Raw genomic sequence first — 17,333 nt, forward strand, 5'->3', positions numbered from 1 at the left:
ACTCCGCTGGGTGGGTAGGGCTTCGTCCGGTGGGCGGAACTACGGCCTGTGGGAGGAATTTTGATTGGCTCCTTCCTCCCCACCTCCGGAACTTCCTGAAGATCTTCTGCGTGTAGATGGTGTCAGCCGGAGCGTGAGTTGCTGCACGAGGGTATTGAGGGTATGGGGAGAGGTTAATAAATTTTCTGGCAGACTGGCGTGTAGTTTTCGGGGCTTGGGACTGGACTGGTGGGTCTCGTGCCAGTGAGGCCCGGAGGCTGGGCTCCGTCGCGCGCTGCCTCCCTCGGGCGACCCTAGTGGGCAGCGGGCCCGCTGGCCCAGGCCTGAAACCCCGGTGCCTTTGGGGCCTTAAGCCCTTGTCAGGGTACCAGTTTTTCGTTGTGTCTCTTGTCATCCCAATTTTCACGTTGCTGTCGGAGAATTTCAATATTGCCCCACCCCCAGGGTATTCCCGTCTCCATGAACCTTTCTCAAGTCCACTACTCTGGTGGACTCCTCCCTCTTGTGTCCCTTTGTATGCTGCCTCTAGCAAGACATATCATGTATCTGTGTTTGTATCACACACATATATGTATATCACTTTTTCTATGTCTATCACTTTTATACCACTCCTGGCACATCGTAAGTTATTAATGAATACTAGATAAGTGATTGGATTTTGCTTACTGTTTTAAGGATTTTAGATTATTTAATTGGGGGGATATGATGTGTATTTTCTACTTCCTCTGTAGTAATCATGAGTTTCCTGTGTTCATGTTTGTTTGTTTAAGTAGGAGTATCATTGGTGTTTACAAGCATTCCTGTCCCTAAGTAGTTTACTGAAGCTAGATACTGAAGGAGGATATAAATTTCAGTCGAGAGATACAAGTTGAGCAAAGGAAAGAAAGGAATATGCAGAGTGTCTTCAGAGAGCAATTAGTACTCTAGGATGGGTGTGTACAGAGAGGTGGCAGGAGATATGTTTGACATATTTATCCTAAATTTGAGGTTCCGGCATTATACCAGAACAAAGCACACTGCCCCTAATGCATTAGAAGAGTCATTCAAAGTTTTTAATATCGGGAAGGTTCATCACATAGCACTAGGCATAGACTTGAATGCAGATGACTTAAGCCAGGGTTTGGCAATCTTTCTGCAAAGGGCCAGATAATAAATATTATTTGTTAAATAAATACATATTAGGCATTGTAGGCCACAGTTGTAGCAGGAAGGTAGCCGTAGACAATACATAACCAAATGGACATAGCTGTGTTCTACCAAAACTTAGAGACAGGTGCCTGACCTAATTTGGTCCGTTGGTATAGACTGCCAATCTATGGTCTAACCAAATGGACCTAGGGACTATAGGAGTAATCCGGTCCTAAACTAATCAGTACTACATTATGTTCACTTATACATGAGAAGCCATATCACATAATGTTAGCTCTGGATCTAGTCTCCCCGGCTTTGAATCCTATCATTTCTTGATTACTAACTGTGTGACATTGGGCAAATTAACCTCTTTGCATCAGTTTTATCTGTAAAATGGGGATAATAGTACCTCCCACAAAGTTATGCAGAGTACATTAGTTAAAGCACATAAAATGTTCACATAGTGCTTATACACATACTATAAGCTCAATAAATCTTAACTATTAATATTTTTAAAATTTTCTCATATGCATTGTTAAAGCAGGTTTGAGACATGTTTCTAAGGTAGGATTTATATAGGCTTAGTGTGTGTTTAGCTATAGAGCAAAGAAAATATGTAAAGTTTCAAGAGCCGTTCACATAGAGGTGATGTGGAAGTTGTGAAAGTAATTAAAGGTAGGAAGTCAGGATTAAGGACTGATTTTGAAGAAGTGTACATAGGAGAGAAAGTGGGGCAAGTAAAAAGGAATGAAAAAGGAAGGAGATAGGAGTCCATCCTAAGGTATGATAGGAACCAGAATGGTATATGTAAACCAGCAGGATGGATGGTGATGGTTAACATCGTCAGATGCTGCAGAGAGCTGAGAAAGCAATTGTGTTGATTGTATTAACGAATTCAACCATCAGAAATTAACGTGGTACTTCTATGGGCCAAGTATTAGAGACAAAAGAATTAGATAGATACTCTGCACTCAAATAGCAGAAAACCTGGTAGTGACGAAAGACATGGAAATAATTTAATACATGCAGCAACTTTAAAAATAATCAGGAATAAAATGGAATTTCTTAGACTAAATTGGTAGCTTTACTTTAAAAACTTAAATTCATTTATAGTTCATAAATGTGGGCAGCTTAATTGAGCTCCTTTTCTTTTTTCCCTAGACAATGGCCAAGAACAAACTAAGAGGGCAGAAGTCCAGGAATGTATTTCATATAGCCAGCCAAAAAAACTTTAAGTCTAAAAACAAAGCAAAACCAGTTACTACTAATCTTAAGAAGGTGAGTATTAGTTACATATTCTGATTCTATTGTTTACAGGCAAAGCATAGTTGTAAAGCCACTGGAAAACTGAATGCTATTATTTAAAACAGTTTCTTAGCCTTTCTCACAAAGGCTTTTCATTTAAAAATGAAAAAAAATACCTCCTTTTCTTGATGTAGATGTATGAAAATAAAAAGGCACTTTAATTGCAAATGCATGAGTCTCCAAAGAACAGTTTTTGTTTGTTTTTTTTAAAGATTTTATCCAAAGAACAGTTTTAAGTTTTATCAGAGCATAGAAATTATCAAAAACCATGGTATGGGAAACAGTTCATATGTCTGAACTCAAATATATTCAAGAACCTCTTAACAGAAGCAAGACATAAAATGCTGGTCAGCACCCTACTCTTTTTCTCCTCAGTAATTCTTATTTCCTTGAAGATATCTACAACTCAAACAAAAACCTATAAAATAAGATACTTTCTTTCTTAAAATGCAAAATTTGAAAAGAAAGGAGTTTCTCTTTTTTTTGTTTTTTTTTTCTTTTCAAAATATTTGAGAAATGGGAAATTTATTCAAGGTTAAGTAGATTCTTTAAGAAAATTCTTCAAGAAATGTTTTCAAGTTTAAGTAGTAGGAGGAGTCAGCTCTCCAGGACTTAGTAATTGTCATAGTAGTCATAGAAATGTAACATTTTATCTTTCAGTTTTCATGAACTACCTAAATCAAGCCTTTTGATCGAGGATTTTTATGACTTAATAAATGCTACAAAGAAAATAAAGCTAGGTGATATGATATGGGTAGGGAGTGACAATTTTACATAGGATTATCTTCAAAGTTGACATTGAAGCCAAAATCCAGACGATAACGAGCAAGTAATCGAAAGTTTTGTTAAGTGTTAGGAGCAGCATATTCTAGGCAGAGAATAGCAAATACAAAGGCCCCAAGCTAGGGAAAAACTTCGTGTATTTGACTGACAGGAGATCATTTTGTTCAAATAGGAGTACTAGAAGCTTTATGTATGCTAATGGAAAGATCTAAGAGAGGGAAATCTGGATAGGCAGGCTGGTTGGAGAAATGATCAAACGGTTTTCTCAGAAAATGGCCTAACTTACTAAATGGAGGTTGTAAGATTGCCAGGCACTATATAAATGGTAAATTAAAGTTTGTGGTCATGAACTTAAAGTGAAGCCAGCCAGCCAGTCATGATTTCCTCCAGATTCAGTTTTAGGCTCAGAAAAAGCTGTCAGTTGAGTTTAACTAGGTTGCCAAGCAGGTTTGATTAAGGGAGAGAAGAGAAGGAAAGTAAAGAGAGTGTAAAGAAGTGATTGATTAAATAATGGTCATGGAATCTGTGCCTATACCAAATCTACATACAAGGTATGTCCACATAATTCTTATTTTTAAAAAACCAGAACCTTTGTCTAAAATTTCCCAATAAGACCATAAGAATTTTTGTGTGAATTTTCCCCACAAATGGGTAGGGCTGATGAATTTTTAGGTTTAACAAGGTTAAATTAAAGTTTGATATATTATATCATTAATGGTTACAAGATTGTAGATTAATGCCTTTTTTCTTTTTTAAAAGATAAACATTGTGAATGATGAAAAAGTTAACAGAGTGAATAAAGCTTTTGTAGATATACAAAAGGAACTTGCCCATTTCTCAAAAGGCCTTTCCCTTGAACCTTTGCAGAAACAGCTGGTGAGTAGAAATCAGTTCCTTTTGTTATGGCTAATAAATTAAACTCCCAACTTTTTAAAGCCAGGAAGTTGAATGTATTTTAGTATTTGGATCTCTATTATACTTGGCCTTGTAGTATATGTAGCATATTGAGTCATATTCAGACTCTAAAACCTTGAGTCCAAATACGAGAATTTATTGTTTTACTTCTCAAGGTAGGACTAGAAGAAATTAAGTTAGATAATAGATTATATACAAGTCATTTTTGTTCACTACTGTTATCTACATTTTAAAATACAATATTTTTCTCCCTTCAGATTCCTCAGCAGTGTCATGAAAACGAACCAGTTAATGTTGATGAAGCGACAAGATTAATGGCTCAGTTGTAATACACTGGAGATACAGCAGATACCCCAAAAAGACCAATAAATTAAATGTTTTATACAGTTTTATTTTTAAAAATCTTGTTAATGTACAGGCATTGGCACATTTTTAAAACAAACTACATAAACAGATCTTTCCTATAATCTAGGAAAGTGGAATGTCAGAAGTCAACAAAATGTGATAAACTTAAAGTGCTAAAACAGAAGGCACTTCACAAAATCTGTTCACTGAAACAGTTAATATATCCTACTTTACATCCTTCACTTTATAAGTGGCAGTGAATGCGTGTTTGGATTGGAGGACACGCAGAAATACGGACAGTTTCGTGGCAGTAAAAAAAATACAAGACAAACAAGTGATGAGCCGTTGGCCAACTTTTTTTTGTTTTAGATGGCCGTAAGTCTACTTTAACTTTCCTCTCATAAGAGGAAAAAAACAGAAGGATTCAGAATTGGAAGAAAAGCTGAAATCCCAGAATATAATTACTTGAGGGTAGAGGGGATTTGTAGGTATTAAATCACATTTTCCCCTGAAAAAGGCCTTTGTTTTTGTGGTTGAAAAGAGCCCTTTGTTTTTATGGTTGAAGTTTTGTGAAGTTAAAAAGAAAGTATTAGAGAACACTTCAGAATCAGTGAACTAAAAAGATGTTACATTCATTATTTTAAATACTTAGGTTGTTAAGAAGTCTAAAATGTTACAGTTAGAGGTAGATAACAGTCCCAAGTTTCCATGGAATCTAATAATTTAGTATCTGGACATCAAACAGATCACAAACTCCTTCATTATCATCTAAATTAAAGTTGTAGTCATCTGCCGGGGTAGGAGAAAGCCGTAAGAGAGGAAACACTGCAAGCAAAACAAATTCAGTGTTAAACACGGTTTTTACATACAGTTAAAATGTTTAACAAAATACTCTCAAATACATCTATCCAAATTAAATTACATGTAAGAATATTTTACAGTATATAATAGAAAAAGTAATAAATTAATTTGACTTGTATCTGGTGTATATTTTGAAAGATTCTCATTTAAAGATAATGTATGCATAGGTATAGCATGAGAAAAAGAGGCTAAAATTTTTATTGGTTGAACTTGTCACACTAATATATGTGCTTCAGAAATATTGGTCAGGATGCCTGGGTGGCTCAGTCGGTTAAGCATCTGCCTTCGGCCCAGGTCATGATCCTAGGGTCCTGGGATCAGGCCCTTCATCGGGCTCCCTGTTCACCAGGGAGTCTGCTTCTCCCTCTCCCTTTGCCCCTCCCCCCACTCATGCTCGTTCTCTCTCTCTCTCTCTCAAATAAATAAATATTTTTTTTAAAAAATTGGTCAAAGAATGTCCTCTGATCTGCTAAATAAGTTACTACTTTGAAAACAAGTAGGAACTCGACTTAATAAATTTGCTGATGTTCTGTTTCTACAGAAATGTTTAATCTCAAATGGTTACTGTACCATTTGCTTATTTAACAGTTGCAACTTCCTAGGTTTGGCTATATTTGTTAGGAACCAGGACTGAATCCAAGAACTTACAGAAAGGTGAAGCCAAAAGAGTTACTATTAAAGTAATTACAATTTTTTTTTTGTATTTTTAAGAGTTTTAAAAATTATTTCAGAACAGATGGCGACTTGGCTAATGTTAGTAATAGTTCACGTACTTCACATTAGTATCTTGAAATTGGCCTTAGTTAGGGGTATTTACAAAACTGGGTTTTGAGATTACCTACATATTATTTTACTCTTCCTGGCCAAATTCTTCAGATGTGAAAGGGCCAGTGTGCTAACTGTAGAAATTTATTCAGTGATGGTAATAAGTATCCCCTTCTGGGCTCTTTTTTCTCGAAATGCAGGAAAATAAAAATTCTGAAGGATGCCTATGATTTACTGTTAAGTGGGAAATTTTTCATGAATCGTCATAGTATGTTAAGCAGTTAAAAAATATAGGTTCCACATTTAACTCATGCCATTTATAAATTCTAGAAAAGCATTATTGATATATAAAGTAGTAAAATTTTAAACTACTTACCATCAGAAGACATTAACTCATCAATGATATCTCCACTAATAGATCCTGCTGGAAACAGAAATGTGATAAAGTTTTGTTACATTTTTATTTATATATTTTAATAGTAGAAAGCAATTATATTTAAATGCAGTTTATATTTAAACAGTATATATGCAACAGCTAATTTAAACAGCAGCTTGATTAACAACACAGTGTTAAAGTAATTGAACTTTATGGAAAGATGCAATTTTCACAAGCACCTACTCTGTGCTTGGCATTACTTTTAAACTTCCAAACTCAAGATGTAGATCAAAAGACTCATCATCGTTCTCCCAAAACTTACTCCTCTGTTTACAAAGTCAGTGGTACCATAATTCTCCCAGTCACCCAACCTTAAAACTTCAACATCACTTTCCATTCCACCTGTTGTTAAATTTCTCTCCAGATCTCACATATCAAAGTTACTTTATTTTGCCTAAACAATATTTCTCAAATCTTTCTCTTTCCAATCCTATTATCACCCATTTTAGCTTTAATGTTCTCTCCTAGTTGTATAACTGCAGACATCAGATCTTCAGTCTCCATTGCCTCTTATCCTTCTGCTTCCCAAAAGCATCTTCCCTAATCGTGTTACTTCTGTGCTTACCAGTTTACAGTTCTAAGTATGCTACTTCCCTGCTCACAAATCCTCATTGGCTTATGAGCTGAAGTCCCAACTCAGTCTGATATTCAAGCTTCTCTCTAATCCGACCCCAGATTATTCTCTCTACTATTTCCAAATATAAAACTATATACAGAAATTTTTTAATGCTTTGTGGAGACCAATGTACTAATTGTGTCTTAAGTTAAACTACATAAAACTTGCCTGTCTTTATACATTCCCCATTAGATTATAATTAGATCATAAGCTTTTTAAGGAGTACACTTTCCACTGTGCACCCCCATTCTATCCCTGAAAGTACAGAAATAGTTACAGAGGGAGGATAGGAGGACAAAAAGCTGTGAACTCCCAGAGTAGTAAGGCTCACACCACATTCCAATGAGACACATGCCAAAGGTAAAAATAAACATGGGATTGTATACAATGTAGTTTTTAATGATCTGCAATATTACATCTAGACTGGCATGACTTAAGTCTAAGTCATTCATTCAGCAACCATTGACAGAATATCTGCCATGGGCCTTTTATTTGAATCAGTAAGTAGTTGCTAAATACCTAGCCATGTAACCACGGAAAAAAAATTGAGTGCCCAAGGAAATTTTTATAATTTAGATGTGGACCCTATTCCTGATGCCCAGTTTTTAGAGTTTTAGTTATTTTCATTTCAGATTAAACAACTTAGGAAGGCAAGATTTCCAAAACTGGAGTTGAGACCTTTTTTCAGCTCTTTAAAACTAAGCTTTGCAAATAAAAAGTATAGTGATAAGGAATATGAAGAAAGGAGGCAAACGTCACTATATTGTACACCAGTTTGACTTTTCTTAAAGGTAATTAGAACACATTTCAATCATTTATCCTAGAGTGACTAAGAGAGAAAAGAGCCTTACAAACCTGTGATTAAAAAAAAAAAAAACCCTGACATATGTAAATAGTAAAAATGGGGGAAAATGAACAAATTTCGATTAATTCCAAACATGGAATCCTAAGGAAAACTGCAAAGTTAGGCCCATTAACTATCTTTTCCTTGGTCACTGTTTATAATTCTACACAGTCTTAACCACATTATACTGTATTCAATTGTATGTGTCTGAATATACAATCAGATTGTATGTCTACGTTACCTAAGAAACAAATCTGTAATAATACAATTAAAGGCAGGATCTGTTTTTAAATTTTCCTCATAATACCTATCCCAGTGCTGGTCACACTGACAAATTCAAAAAAGCTCACCAACTTGTTTAATATGGTATTCATATTCATATTCTCCCTTCTGACTTTTTAAAACAAAGGCTCTAGACCCACCTGATGATAAGTCTGTGGCTGTTGTCTGTTGAAGATTTTGGCTTCTTTCGGAGACATGTTGCTCAGGCAGATTCTGAGTTGCTATGTTGGATTTCTGTGGAGTCACTGGAGTGGAGGGCTGAGAGGAGGGTTGTGTGAGGTCATCAGGTGGGGGGACAGGAAAAACCACAGGCTTAGATGAATTGGACTCTTTATTTATAAGCAGCACGTGGATAGGTCCTGAATGACTCTTTAGATTGATCTGGTATTTCTTTTGTCCATTCTGACCCTTTAAAGTTATTGGGTATAAACAAATGAATAAATATTAACATTTCTAACTACCTTGGAACATTAAAAATTAGGATAAGCAAAGCTACTAGGGACTAATTATTATATAGCATAGAATTTATGTAGCAAAGTCAATAAATGTCTTTGACTCAATTAGAAAATGTTTTGAAAAAGGCCCAATTTAAAGCAATCTATTATTGTTGATATTTAAGTTGAACTTTTTCCTCAGGATTGTTATATCAGTTAGAGATATAGTGATTTTAACTGATTTTTTAAAGATTATTGACTGCATATCATTACTCATTCCTTGATATTTTCTAGCTCAAAACAAATTTAATAAAACTTGTAATCAAAATTAAATAATTCAGTCACTTCTATAATTTTACTAAAGTCATCCAAATTCAGATATCAATACTTTCAGGTAGAAAACTTGAAAGCAGTAATTTAAAAGTGTTTACACACAATTAGCTCTTATTCAGCTAAAGAGAAAACATTTGACCCTCTTAAGACAATGGATCCATTTTAAGAAAAGTTATCCTACCATTTCTGGAATAGGTACCTCCAGCTGTGTACCAGAAGGTGCTTGAATGGCCAAAAGTGTATCACCTGGTGAAAAAAAATATTTTTAAATTTTAGAAAATAATATTGATCTTGGAATACAGTGGCAAGAATATGGGCTCTGGAGTCAGAATGCTTGGGTTTGAATCCCAGGTTAGGTGACCTTGGGCTTTGGTTCCTAATTCTGCAAAATGGGAGAAACATAACATACTGCATAGGCTTGTTTTGAGGATTAGCTGAGGTAATACATGTAACAGTAGATCTTAGAAGAGGCTAAATACTTAGTGTTAGCTCTATTATTCTCATTAACAAATTCAGCTCAAGTTAATTTTGCTTTCATTCAGTCTTGTATAGTCTGAAATTCTGGAAACCTTTAGCCTCAAGTAACATTGTTTACTTGAGATTTTTAAATTACTTAAGTGACTAGGGATCCTAGAGATTAGATATGATACTGTGAAAACTTGAGCTTAAGTGAACTTAATTTTAAAGCTAAACTCTACAGCAGACTCTGTTGAGTTGAAGATTAAAAATACTTTCCCCAAACTTTCTTAGAAAGCTCAGGACAGGGGCGCCTGGGTGGCTCAGTCAGTTAAGCATCTGCCTTTGGCTCAGGTCATGATCCCAGAGTGCTGGGATCAATCCCTGCATGGGGCTCCCTGCTCAGTGGGGAGCCTGCTTCTCCCTCCCCCTCTGACCCTCCCCTGGCTCATGCTCTGGCATTCTCTCGCTCTCTCTCTCAAATAAATAAAATAAAAAAAAAAAAAAGCAAGCAAGCTCAGGACATATGGTGGCAGAGTAAAGCAGTAAGTCCACACATATTGTCAATATAGTCTTGGGAAGTCAGATTTCACTTGGCAAGATGCTTGGCAGATCTTTTTTTTATGTGCATAATACATAAGACTGTCCATTTAATAAGCCCTGCATAACTAAATATAAATATGTATGCAAAATTTCATTTTACTTGTGTTATAATTATGGGAACACAGCCCGCCTCCCACTATAGTTACTAATACACTGTATTTTCCTTTCAAGGAGAAAACATGGAGGCAGCGGATGGAATAGGGTTAGGAATAATTGTCCTGGTTATAAAATGGATTCACCTAACTCTGCCCTCATGCTTTCTTTGAGTTCATTTGTGACCAGCACACCTGCTTCATACAGTTTCATAAACAGTGCCAATGAGAACCATGTTTTGTTCAAATTTGGTCACTGACACTACAATTCTGTGACTTGGAGACTGCTGTTTAATCTTTCTCTGACTTAGCTGCCCCTCCCACACAGTTTACACCTACCAATGCAGTCAATGAAATGAAAACTGAAAAGCAGTTACTGTCATGAGAACAGAAACAAAAGCAACCTATAACTACAGAGCACTGTAGAATGACACAAAATGTCCACAGTTCCTGAAAATAATGACTTCGGGTGAGTGCCTGGGGAATGTTGAATCACTCTACACTAAATAGATCGATCAGAGGAAGAATGTTAGAACAAACTGACTAACAGTACTTACCATTAAAGCAATTACAGATGTCTTCATGAGTTACATAGGAAAATGTACTGTCATAAGAGTTAAGGAACAACATGTATACCAAGGTCTAGGCATTTAAATTAAGATAATAAATCTGTAGGCCGAAACAAAATGACCAAATGCATGAAGGTGTTGCCACACATGATAAGATTAAAAAAAAAAAGTCTTTAGGCTGGAAAGGCAAAGACAAAGGTCCATAAGAGGAGTGCCCATCCTTTGCTCCAAGAAGTCACTTTTGATTTTCTGTGACATATGAGGACCTTTGAGAGAGATGAAAAACAGTGCATATTGCTCACGGAGACAGGGCTTCTGGAGACGAAGATACCGGTGGGGAAAAGGATGCTATCAGTAGGAGTGGAGAGTGACCAAATTGAGAATCTTCCTGGGTCATGGTTTAGGGAACTGGAAATGGCCAGAATCTTGGAAAGCAGTGCAGCAAAGTCCAAGATCAACTAGTTCAGTGGTTTTTGTATTTGGGGGCTCCACAAGACACAGCTTGAAGGGGTGCTTGGGTGGCTCAGTCGTTAAGCATCTGCCTTCAACTCAGGTTATGATCCCAGGGTCCTGGGATTGAGCCCCGCTTCGAGCCCCGCATCGAGCCCCGCATCGGGCTCCCTGCTCTGCAGGAAGCCTGCTTCTCCCTCTCTCACTCCCCCTGCTTGTGTTCCCTCTCTCGCTGTGTCTCTGTCAAATAAATAAAATCTTTAAAAAAAAAAAAAAGACAGATTGAAAACCCCATTGTTATCAAACTGTTGAGCTTTGATCTGTAGAAATAGCAAATGAGATCATGGACTTATTCAACAAATTACCAAAACAACATAAAAAATTAATTGTATACATTAGTCAAAAATTCATGAGAGGTAGTAGAAGATAAATGCCATTAAGAGATTCCATAAGAGTACAGGCAAGTTTACAAATCAAGAGAATCGCTGGTATTTGAGAGAATAGTGCTTTTAAGAAACACATGAAGTATACCCCTAATATTTTTCCCCCACATAATATGATAAATACATAAGCCTTGGTCCCCAACCTGGAGTAGGTACTATCTTTGAGTTAATATTAGGCAGAAAGTATCCTGGATTGATTGCAGGTCCCTGATATTTTATTTTCAAGCCAAAATTAATTTTTCAAAACTTTGAGAGTTACTGAATTTTTGCCACTTCAGAATACTGAGCATAATTATTTAAATATACCTATGCATTTAACAATGACTTCTAATATTCAGAGACCCCCTAAGCACACTTTAGCTAGCATATTGCATCCTATCAATGGTAGACTGAAAGTGGATGAATTTTTTTTTCTCAATGCAACACAGGAATAATGTTAATAGACGTATTGTGTAGTTTAAGAGGTAAAAACTTTTCAAATATTAGTATAAATTGTTAGAATGATATTGTAAAATTAAAATATTATATTCACTTACAAAACTTTTTAGAACACTAGAATAAAATAACTGATCTTCAGACTGGAAAATATATAAATACAAATTCTCTGGCTATATGTGTCACTTATTTAAAAGGATATCTATTATTAATGGAGTCGTCCATCACATTTTTGATGCTTTGCTGTAGCCACAACTTCTGCTGATCAAGTTCTCTTTCCTTCAGTTCTAGATCTTCAATTTCAGCTTTAAGATATCTTAATCTATCTATGACTTCTTTAGTATTACAGCCAGCACCTACACCTCTTAAAAACATATGAGAATTAATATTTCCAGTATCAAGCCCAGGTTAACATCACTTAATTTTTATAATAATAAAAACTGACTGAATTAGTAACTTATTCAAGACAAAAAATCCTTATAATCTTCTAAAAATCAAGCATTACAATCCTTAGAAAATTTAAACATTGTACCTCTGAATATATTTGCTTAGAAAATTTATTGGCAAGAACAATCAAATTATAAAAATTCTCAATGCATTTGCCATACAGAAAATGAAAATTTTTGGGGCGCCTGGGTGGCTCAGTTGGTTAAGCGTCTGCCTTCAGCTCAGGTCAGGATCCCAGGGTCCTGGGATTGAGCCCCGCATCGGGCTCCCCGCTCAGTGGGAAACCTGCTTCTCCCTCTCCCACTCCCCCTGCTTATGTTCCCTCTCTTGCTGTGTCTCTCAAATAAATAAATAAATAAATCTTTAAAAAAAAATGAAAATGAAAATTTTCATAAAGTCTAAAATAAGTTCTCAGGATATTCTAGAATGGTTTGTCATCTGAAAGGCCAGGCTAGTTAGTGACTGGCACCAAAAGGATGTCAAAGCTAACAGTCACACCTGGAAGTGTCATGACGTAGGCTGAGATGCTAGTAAAATAAATTACAACCTTTTAATATTTTGGTGAGATTCTGGCTTTAAAACAAAACAAAACAAAAAACTAAGGCCAAAGGGGACAAATTTGCAGAACAGAAAGTATTTTTTACATTCAAACATACAACCATACAAAAGTTAACAAACAACAATATGCATTTCAATCAACTACTATATATAAGGTACATATTCTATATATAGGACATAGTTCCTGTTCTTAAGGAGTTTATATTAGTTGGGCAGCTAAACACTTAGGCAGAGCGGGATTAATAATACAACGCAGTATGCAGTGTGTGCCAAATGAGTAACTTGAGGAAGAAAATAAGATTTGAATTTTCAGAGTGTAACTCAAACGGTAGACAGAGTAAGGGAGCACGCCAACACAGGAGTGACATATACAGAGACCCAGAGCGGTGTCCAGGGAAAGACAAGGGGCCTGGTGAGACTAGAGGGCCGAGAGAGGATTTAGGAGAGCTAAACAGTAGAAAGGTCAGATTTTACAGAGCATTAGGAAGAAAAGTAAAGGTTTTAGAGTAGGGTACTAGTTTGTAACTTACTTCCATTGTATGCTATTTTTTGACTTTTTTTCGATCAGGTCAATTCCCTCCAAGACATTGGTGATATCATAAATTCTTCTTTTTTGTCTCACAGCCAAAGTATCTGCAGCCTGTTTTCAAAAAGGGGAGGGGGGGAAGGGGGGAGGCAAAGAACAATGAAATAAAGGACAATTCATATTTTAAAGCCAAAAAAGGTTGCTTATTAAGTTCACAGCATGACAGCCCAATCCCAAATTTGACCTGGTCAGTTGCTTGGGAACAATAGGTGGGTATGTTCAAAGCATCTCTCAAACATTGCAAATTCCAAAGAAATTATTCCATTTAAAAGCCAGCAGATGTTAGAGTGGGGGAAAAAATATATGAAGGGTCATGACACAAAGCCCACAGAAATAAAAGAACACAATGAGAATACTTCACGTCACCTTATGGACTAATCCTGAGGAGGAGTACTAATTGTCTACCCATGTCACTTCCTATTTCATTTCTCTTTTCATAAACAGTCTTGTCTAAAAACAGCCTTAATTGTTTTTTGAAACTTTGAAAAATTATATCTCAGCAACCTGTTAATAATTAAGTCTAGAGACTTGGGGGGATTTCTAAATTATACAAACACTTGTGGTACCGAAATATACTATCTACACGTTTTAAACTCACAGTGAAAATGGAGGAGTGAATCATGCCATCCCAACACAAAGTATAAAATCAACAAGAAATCAAAATCTATAGCACAAAGTTGTGGTACCAACAAATATAATACAAAAGCTTGGTAGTTTGACTCAACAAAAGTAAGGTCAACAAAAATATTTCATGCTACCATGTTACGAATAAATGCAGGAAAGCTATACTGTTTCTCTAATTGGCTCCCATTCATATTTATGAGCTTTGTTCTCCAATGGAATAGACAGACCTTAAAAAAGAAGTTACCCTACAGCTCTTTTTCGGGGTGAATTAGACAATAACCTATCTTGAATGTGGAGTCATGTGATAAGAGTTATGGTAGTAAAGAAAAAACACATTTATGTCCTTACAAAATTCAGCACATTATCCAAATTAATGAACAGAATTTAGTTTCATATAATTGGTTACCAGCTCTCCCAAGGCATCACTACTTTCTTGATTCTTTAAAAACATAGGACACACACACACACAATCCGGGACAGCATATTATTTGCAATCTGGACCTTCTTTCTACAGGAGCAAGTGTGACTAACTTCACAGGCATTTAATGTCGATTCTATCAATCCATTTATCGTGCTACCAAAATACCAAGTTACCACTGTCCAATTAATTAATCATTCAGGCCTTCAGGAAGGGGATTCATGCTTCAATCAGTGGACCAGGAGAATAAATAAGATGTGGCAGGAAGAATGAAGAACAAGAAACCGAGGTTCTGAGTCCCCAACTCTGACTATTTTGGTTCCATCTCTTCTAGAGAACCAGAAAATTAAAAGTAGGGCTAGGCATGGTTTCCTTGATCTCCTCTTCCCTTGTACTTAGCAATTTCCTTCCGTTTTATCAACATTCATAAAGTTGCTTGAGTTTGAGGCTGTTTTTCTAAAGAGCAATAATCTCCTGCAAAGTTAACTGTAAAAATCCGAAGTTGAGGATTCATCTCTCACTTCCCTCGGAAGAGGTCTTCTTGAGAAGTAACCCAGAGCCCTTCAAGCCAGCTCTACGGTATCTGTATCTATGTACTCACACACAAAAGCCTTCACAACCATAGCAACAGCTCACCGGTTAGGGTATTAGGACATGTTTGTATGAACCAGACTGCAAGAGCTATCCAAGGTCATCAGGCGAAGAGCCATCAGAGCTCACTTTTTGATCAAAAATTTTTAAAGTTTATAATCTAGTTTATAATTCATTACTGTTTTAACATGACAAATTTTAGGCCTTTATTTCCAAAACTAAACATTATGTCTTAAATACTTTTCTATTTAAGTATACAAACACATAAATGACCAGCGAGTACAGAACATTATCACTTAAAAAGGATCTCCAAGGAGGTTTTTATTTCAGCAGCCCCGTCATTCTTTGGACTGTAGGTTCTGGAGTTCGGCACACAGGGATCCAGTCACAGCGCCACCACTTCCTATCTTCAGCTCGTCTCAGACTCATGAAGCCTCATTTCCTTTTTTGTAAAATGCAATAATAACATATCTGAATTGTGGGGATTAAACTAGATAATCTTAGCACAACTGTCTGCTACGCGGATCGTGGATGATTTAGAGTTTGTGTGTATACGGACCTATCACATTTTATGCAGTGTTTCAGAAAGTTGTGTGAATTCTTAAAGTTTTATGAAGTAATTCAAGACATCATATTCAATAGAATCGTACAATGAATCACCATCATCATCATTCATTTAGCCACTATGATGTGCCAGGCTTGTTCTGTGTCTTATGGATAGAGTAGTAACGGAACAAAGTCCCTGCCCTCAAAGAGGGGAAAGGAGTTAATAATATGCAAATAATTGTTAGGAGGAATGCATGTAGGGGCTATATTTACAGCATTTTAAAGCTCCCCGAATAAGGTAGCATTTGAATTGAATGGAGAAAGTGACCCTGAAGAATAACTGACAGGAAGCAGCAAGTGCAAATGCTCTGAAGTGGGAATATGCTTACTCTTCAAGGAAAGACGGGCAAGCCAGTATGGCCAGAACAGTGAGTGAGAGGGAGAACGTGAGAGAAAGGGGTGGGGAGGAAAGGAGGGAGACAAGGCGGGGGGGGGGGGGTAGTGAGAGACAGAGATAAAGATGGGAACACCCGGATAGCAAGGGCCAGATCACTGGGGTCTTGCAGGCCATTGTCAAGACTTCAGCTCTTACTCCCCGTGAAATGGAAAGCCACTGGAAGGCTTTAAGCACATGGTCACTTAATGCCCTGCTTTAAAATGTTCTCTCTGGGTGTTCTGGGTAGAAAAAAAAAGGCTACTGCAAAAACAATGGCAATAATCCATTCGAGAGATGGTTAGTGGCTTGAATGAACAGGTAACTGAGGATGTTGTGAGAAATGGTGAGATACGGGGTATATTTTGAAGGGATAGCAAGCAGTAGATCCAGACAGCAGAGTCAAGGGTAACTCCACAGTTTTTGACATGAGCAACTGGAGATGAGGAAGACTGCAGAAGAACAGGTTTGAGGCATTAGAAATCAGGAACTTGGCTTTGGATAATTTGACCTCCAAAGGGAGAAGTTCAGAAGACCACTGGACATGAGTGTGTGGGTTAGCAGAGAAGTCCAAGCTAGAGATACCGTTTCAGTAGTTGTTAGTAAATGGATTCACCTAAGGAGGTAAAATTAGAAAGAGAAGATGTCTAAAGGCTGACCCCAGGGTACTCAGTGTTTAAGATCTGGGAAGTGAGGAGCAACTTGACACTGAAGTAAGAGAAATAGAAAGAGTGGCATCTTGAAGCCAAGGGAAGAGTGTAAGAAAGAGTGACCAGGTCAAGTACCGCTGTCAGGGTGAGTCAGATGAGCAGTAGACCTGATCATGGATTTGACTTTGGCAAGTCACTGGTGACCTTGGTCAGAGCTGTCTTGACTGAGTAATGGAATCAAAGCCTTAATGGAGAGAGTCCAACAAAGAGTGGAAGGAAAGCTACAGCAGACAACTCTTTTGAAGAATTCTGCTGCAGAGAGGAACAGAAGAATGGGGCAGTAGCTGTAGGGGGTTATGGGGTCCCTTCAAGAAGTTTTTTT

At 36.8% G+C, this 17,333-nt stretch overlaps 2 protein-coding genes across 9 annotated transcripts in view; one reads left to right on the forward strand and one right to left on the reverse strand.

The window, feature by feature from the left end:
* RBIS (ribosomal biogenesis factor) lies at positions 1 to 4,520 on the forward strand. Of its 5 annotated transcripts, none has more exons than XM_045896301.3 (4): positions 2 to 133; positions 2,293 to 2,409; positions 3,979 to 4,095; positions 4,392 to 4,520. In XM_045896301.3, the coding sequence occupies exons 2-4, from the start codon at positions 2,296 to 2,298 to the stop codon at positions 4,461 to 4,463; spliced, it is 303 nt and encodes a 100-aa protein (XP_045752257.1). In that variant the 5' UTR covers positions 2 to 133; positions 2,293 to 2,295; the 3' UTR covers positions 4,464 to 4,520. The 5 variants fall into 5 exon arrangements, with proteins under 5 accessions (XP_064444222.1, XP_045752257.1, XP_045752256.1 ...); XM_045896300.2 differs by having other exon boundaries at positions 4 to 151; XM_045896299.3 differs by having other exon boundaries at positions 53 to 160.
* E2F5 (E2F transcription factor 5) overlaps positions 4,505 to 17,333 on the reverse strand; it is a 24,792-nt gene continuing 11,963 nt past the window's right edge. The window contains exons 2-8 of one of the 4 annotated variants that reach the window (XM_064588150.1): positions 13,634 to 13,743; positions 12,299 to 12,462; positions 10,759 to 10,800; positions 9,232 to 9,296; positions 8,424 to 8,541; positions 6,482 to 6,526; positions 4,505 to 5,304 (exon numbers count right to left, since the gene is read on the reverse strand). In XM_064588150.1, coding sequence (XP_064444220.1) covers positions 5,195 to 5,304; positions 6,482 to 6,526; positions 8,424 to 8,541; positions 9,232 to 9,296; positions 10,759 to 10,800; positions 12,299 to 12,462; positions 13,634 to 13,743 — 654 coding nt within the window. In that variant the 3' untranslated portion in view covers positions 4,505 to 5,194. Of the gene's footprint in view, positions 5,305 to 6,481; positions 6,530 to 8,423; positions 8,692 to 9,231; positions 9,297 to 10,758; positions 10,801 to 12,298; positions 12,463 to 13,633; positions 13,744 to 17,333 lie in introns of all 4 variants that reach the window. The other 3 variants (XM_054512551.1, XM_054512550.2, XM_054512549.2) reach the window with 3 other exon arrangements.

Source organism: Mirounga angustirostris, unplaced genomic scaffold, assembly GCF_029215605.1.
Source record: "Mirounga angustirostris isolate CCGP_5_RB_7025 unplaced genomic scaffold, mMirAng1.0.hap1 SCAF_4, whole genome shotgun sequence".
NCBI lineage: Eukaryota > Metazoa > Chordata > Mammalia > Carnivora > Phocidae > Mirounga > Mirounga angustirostris.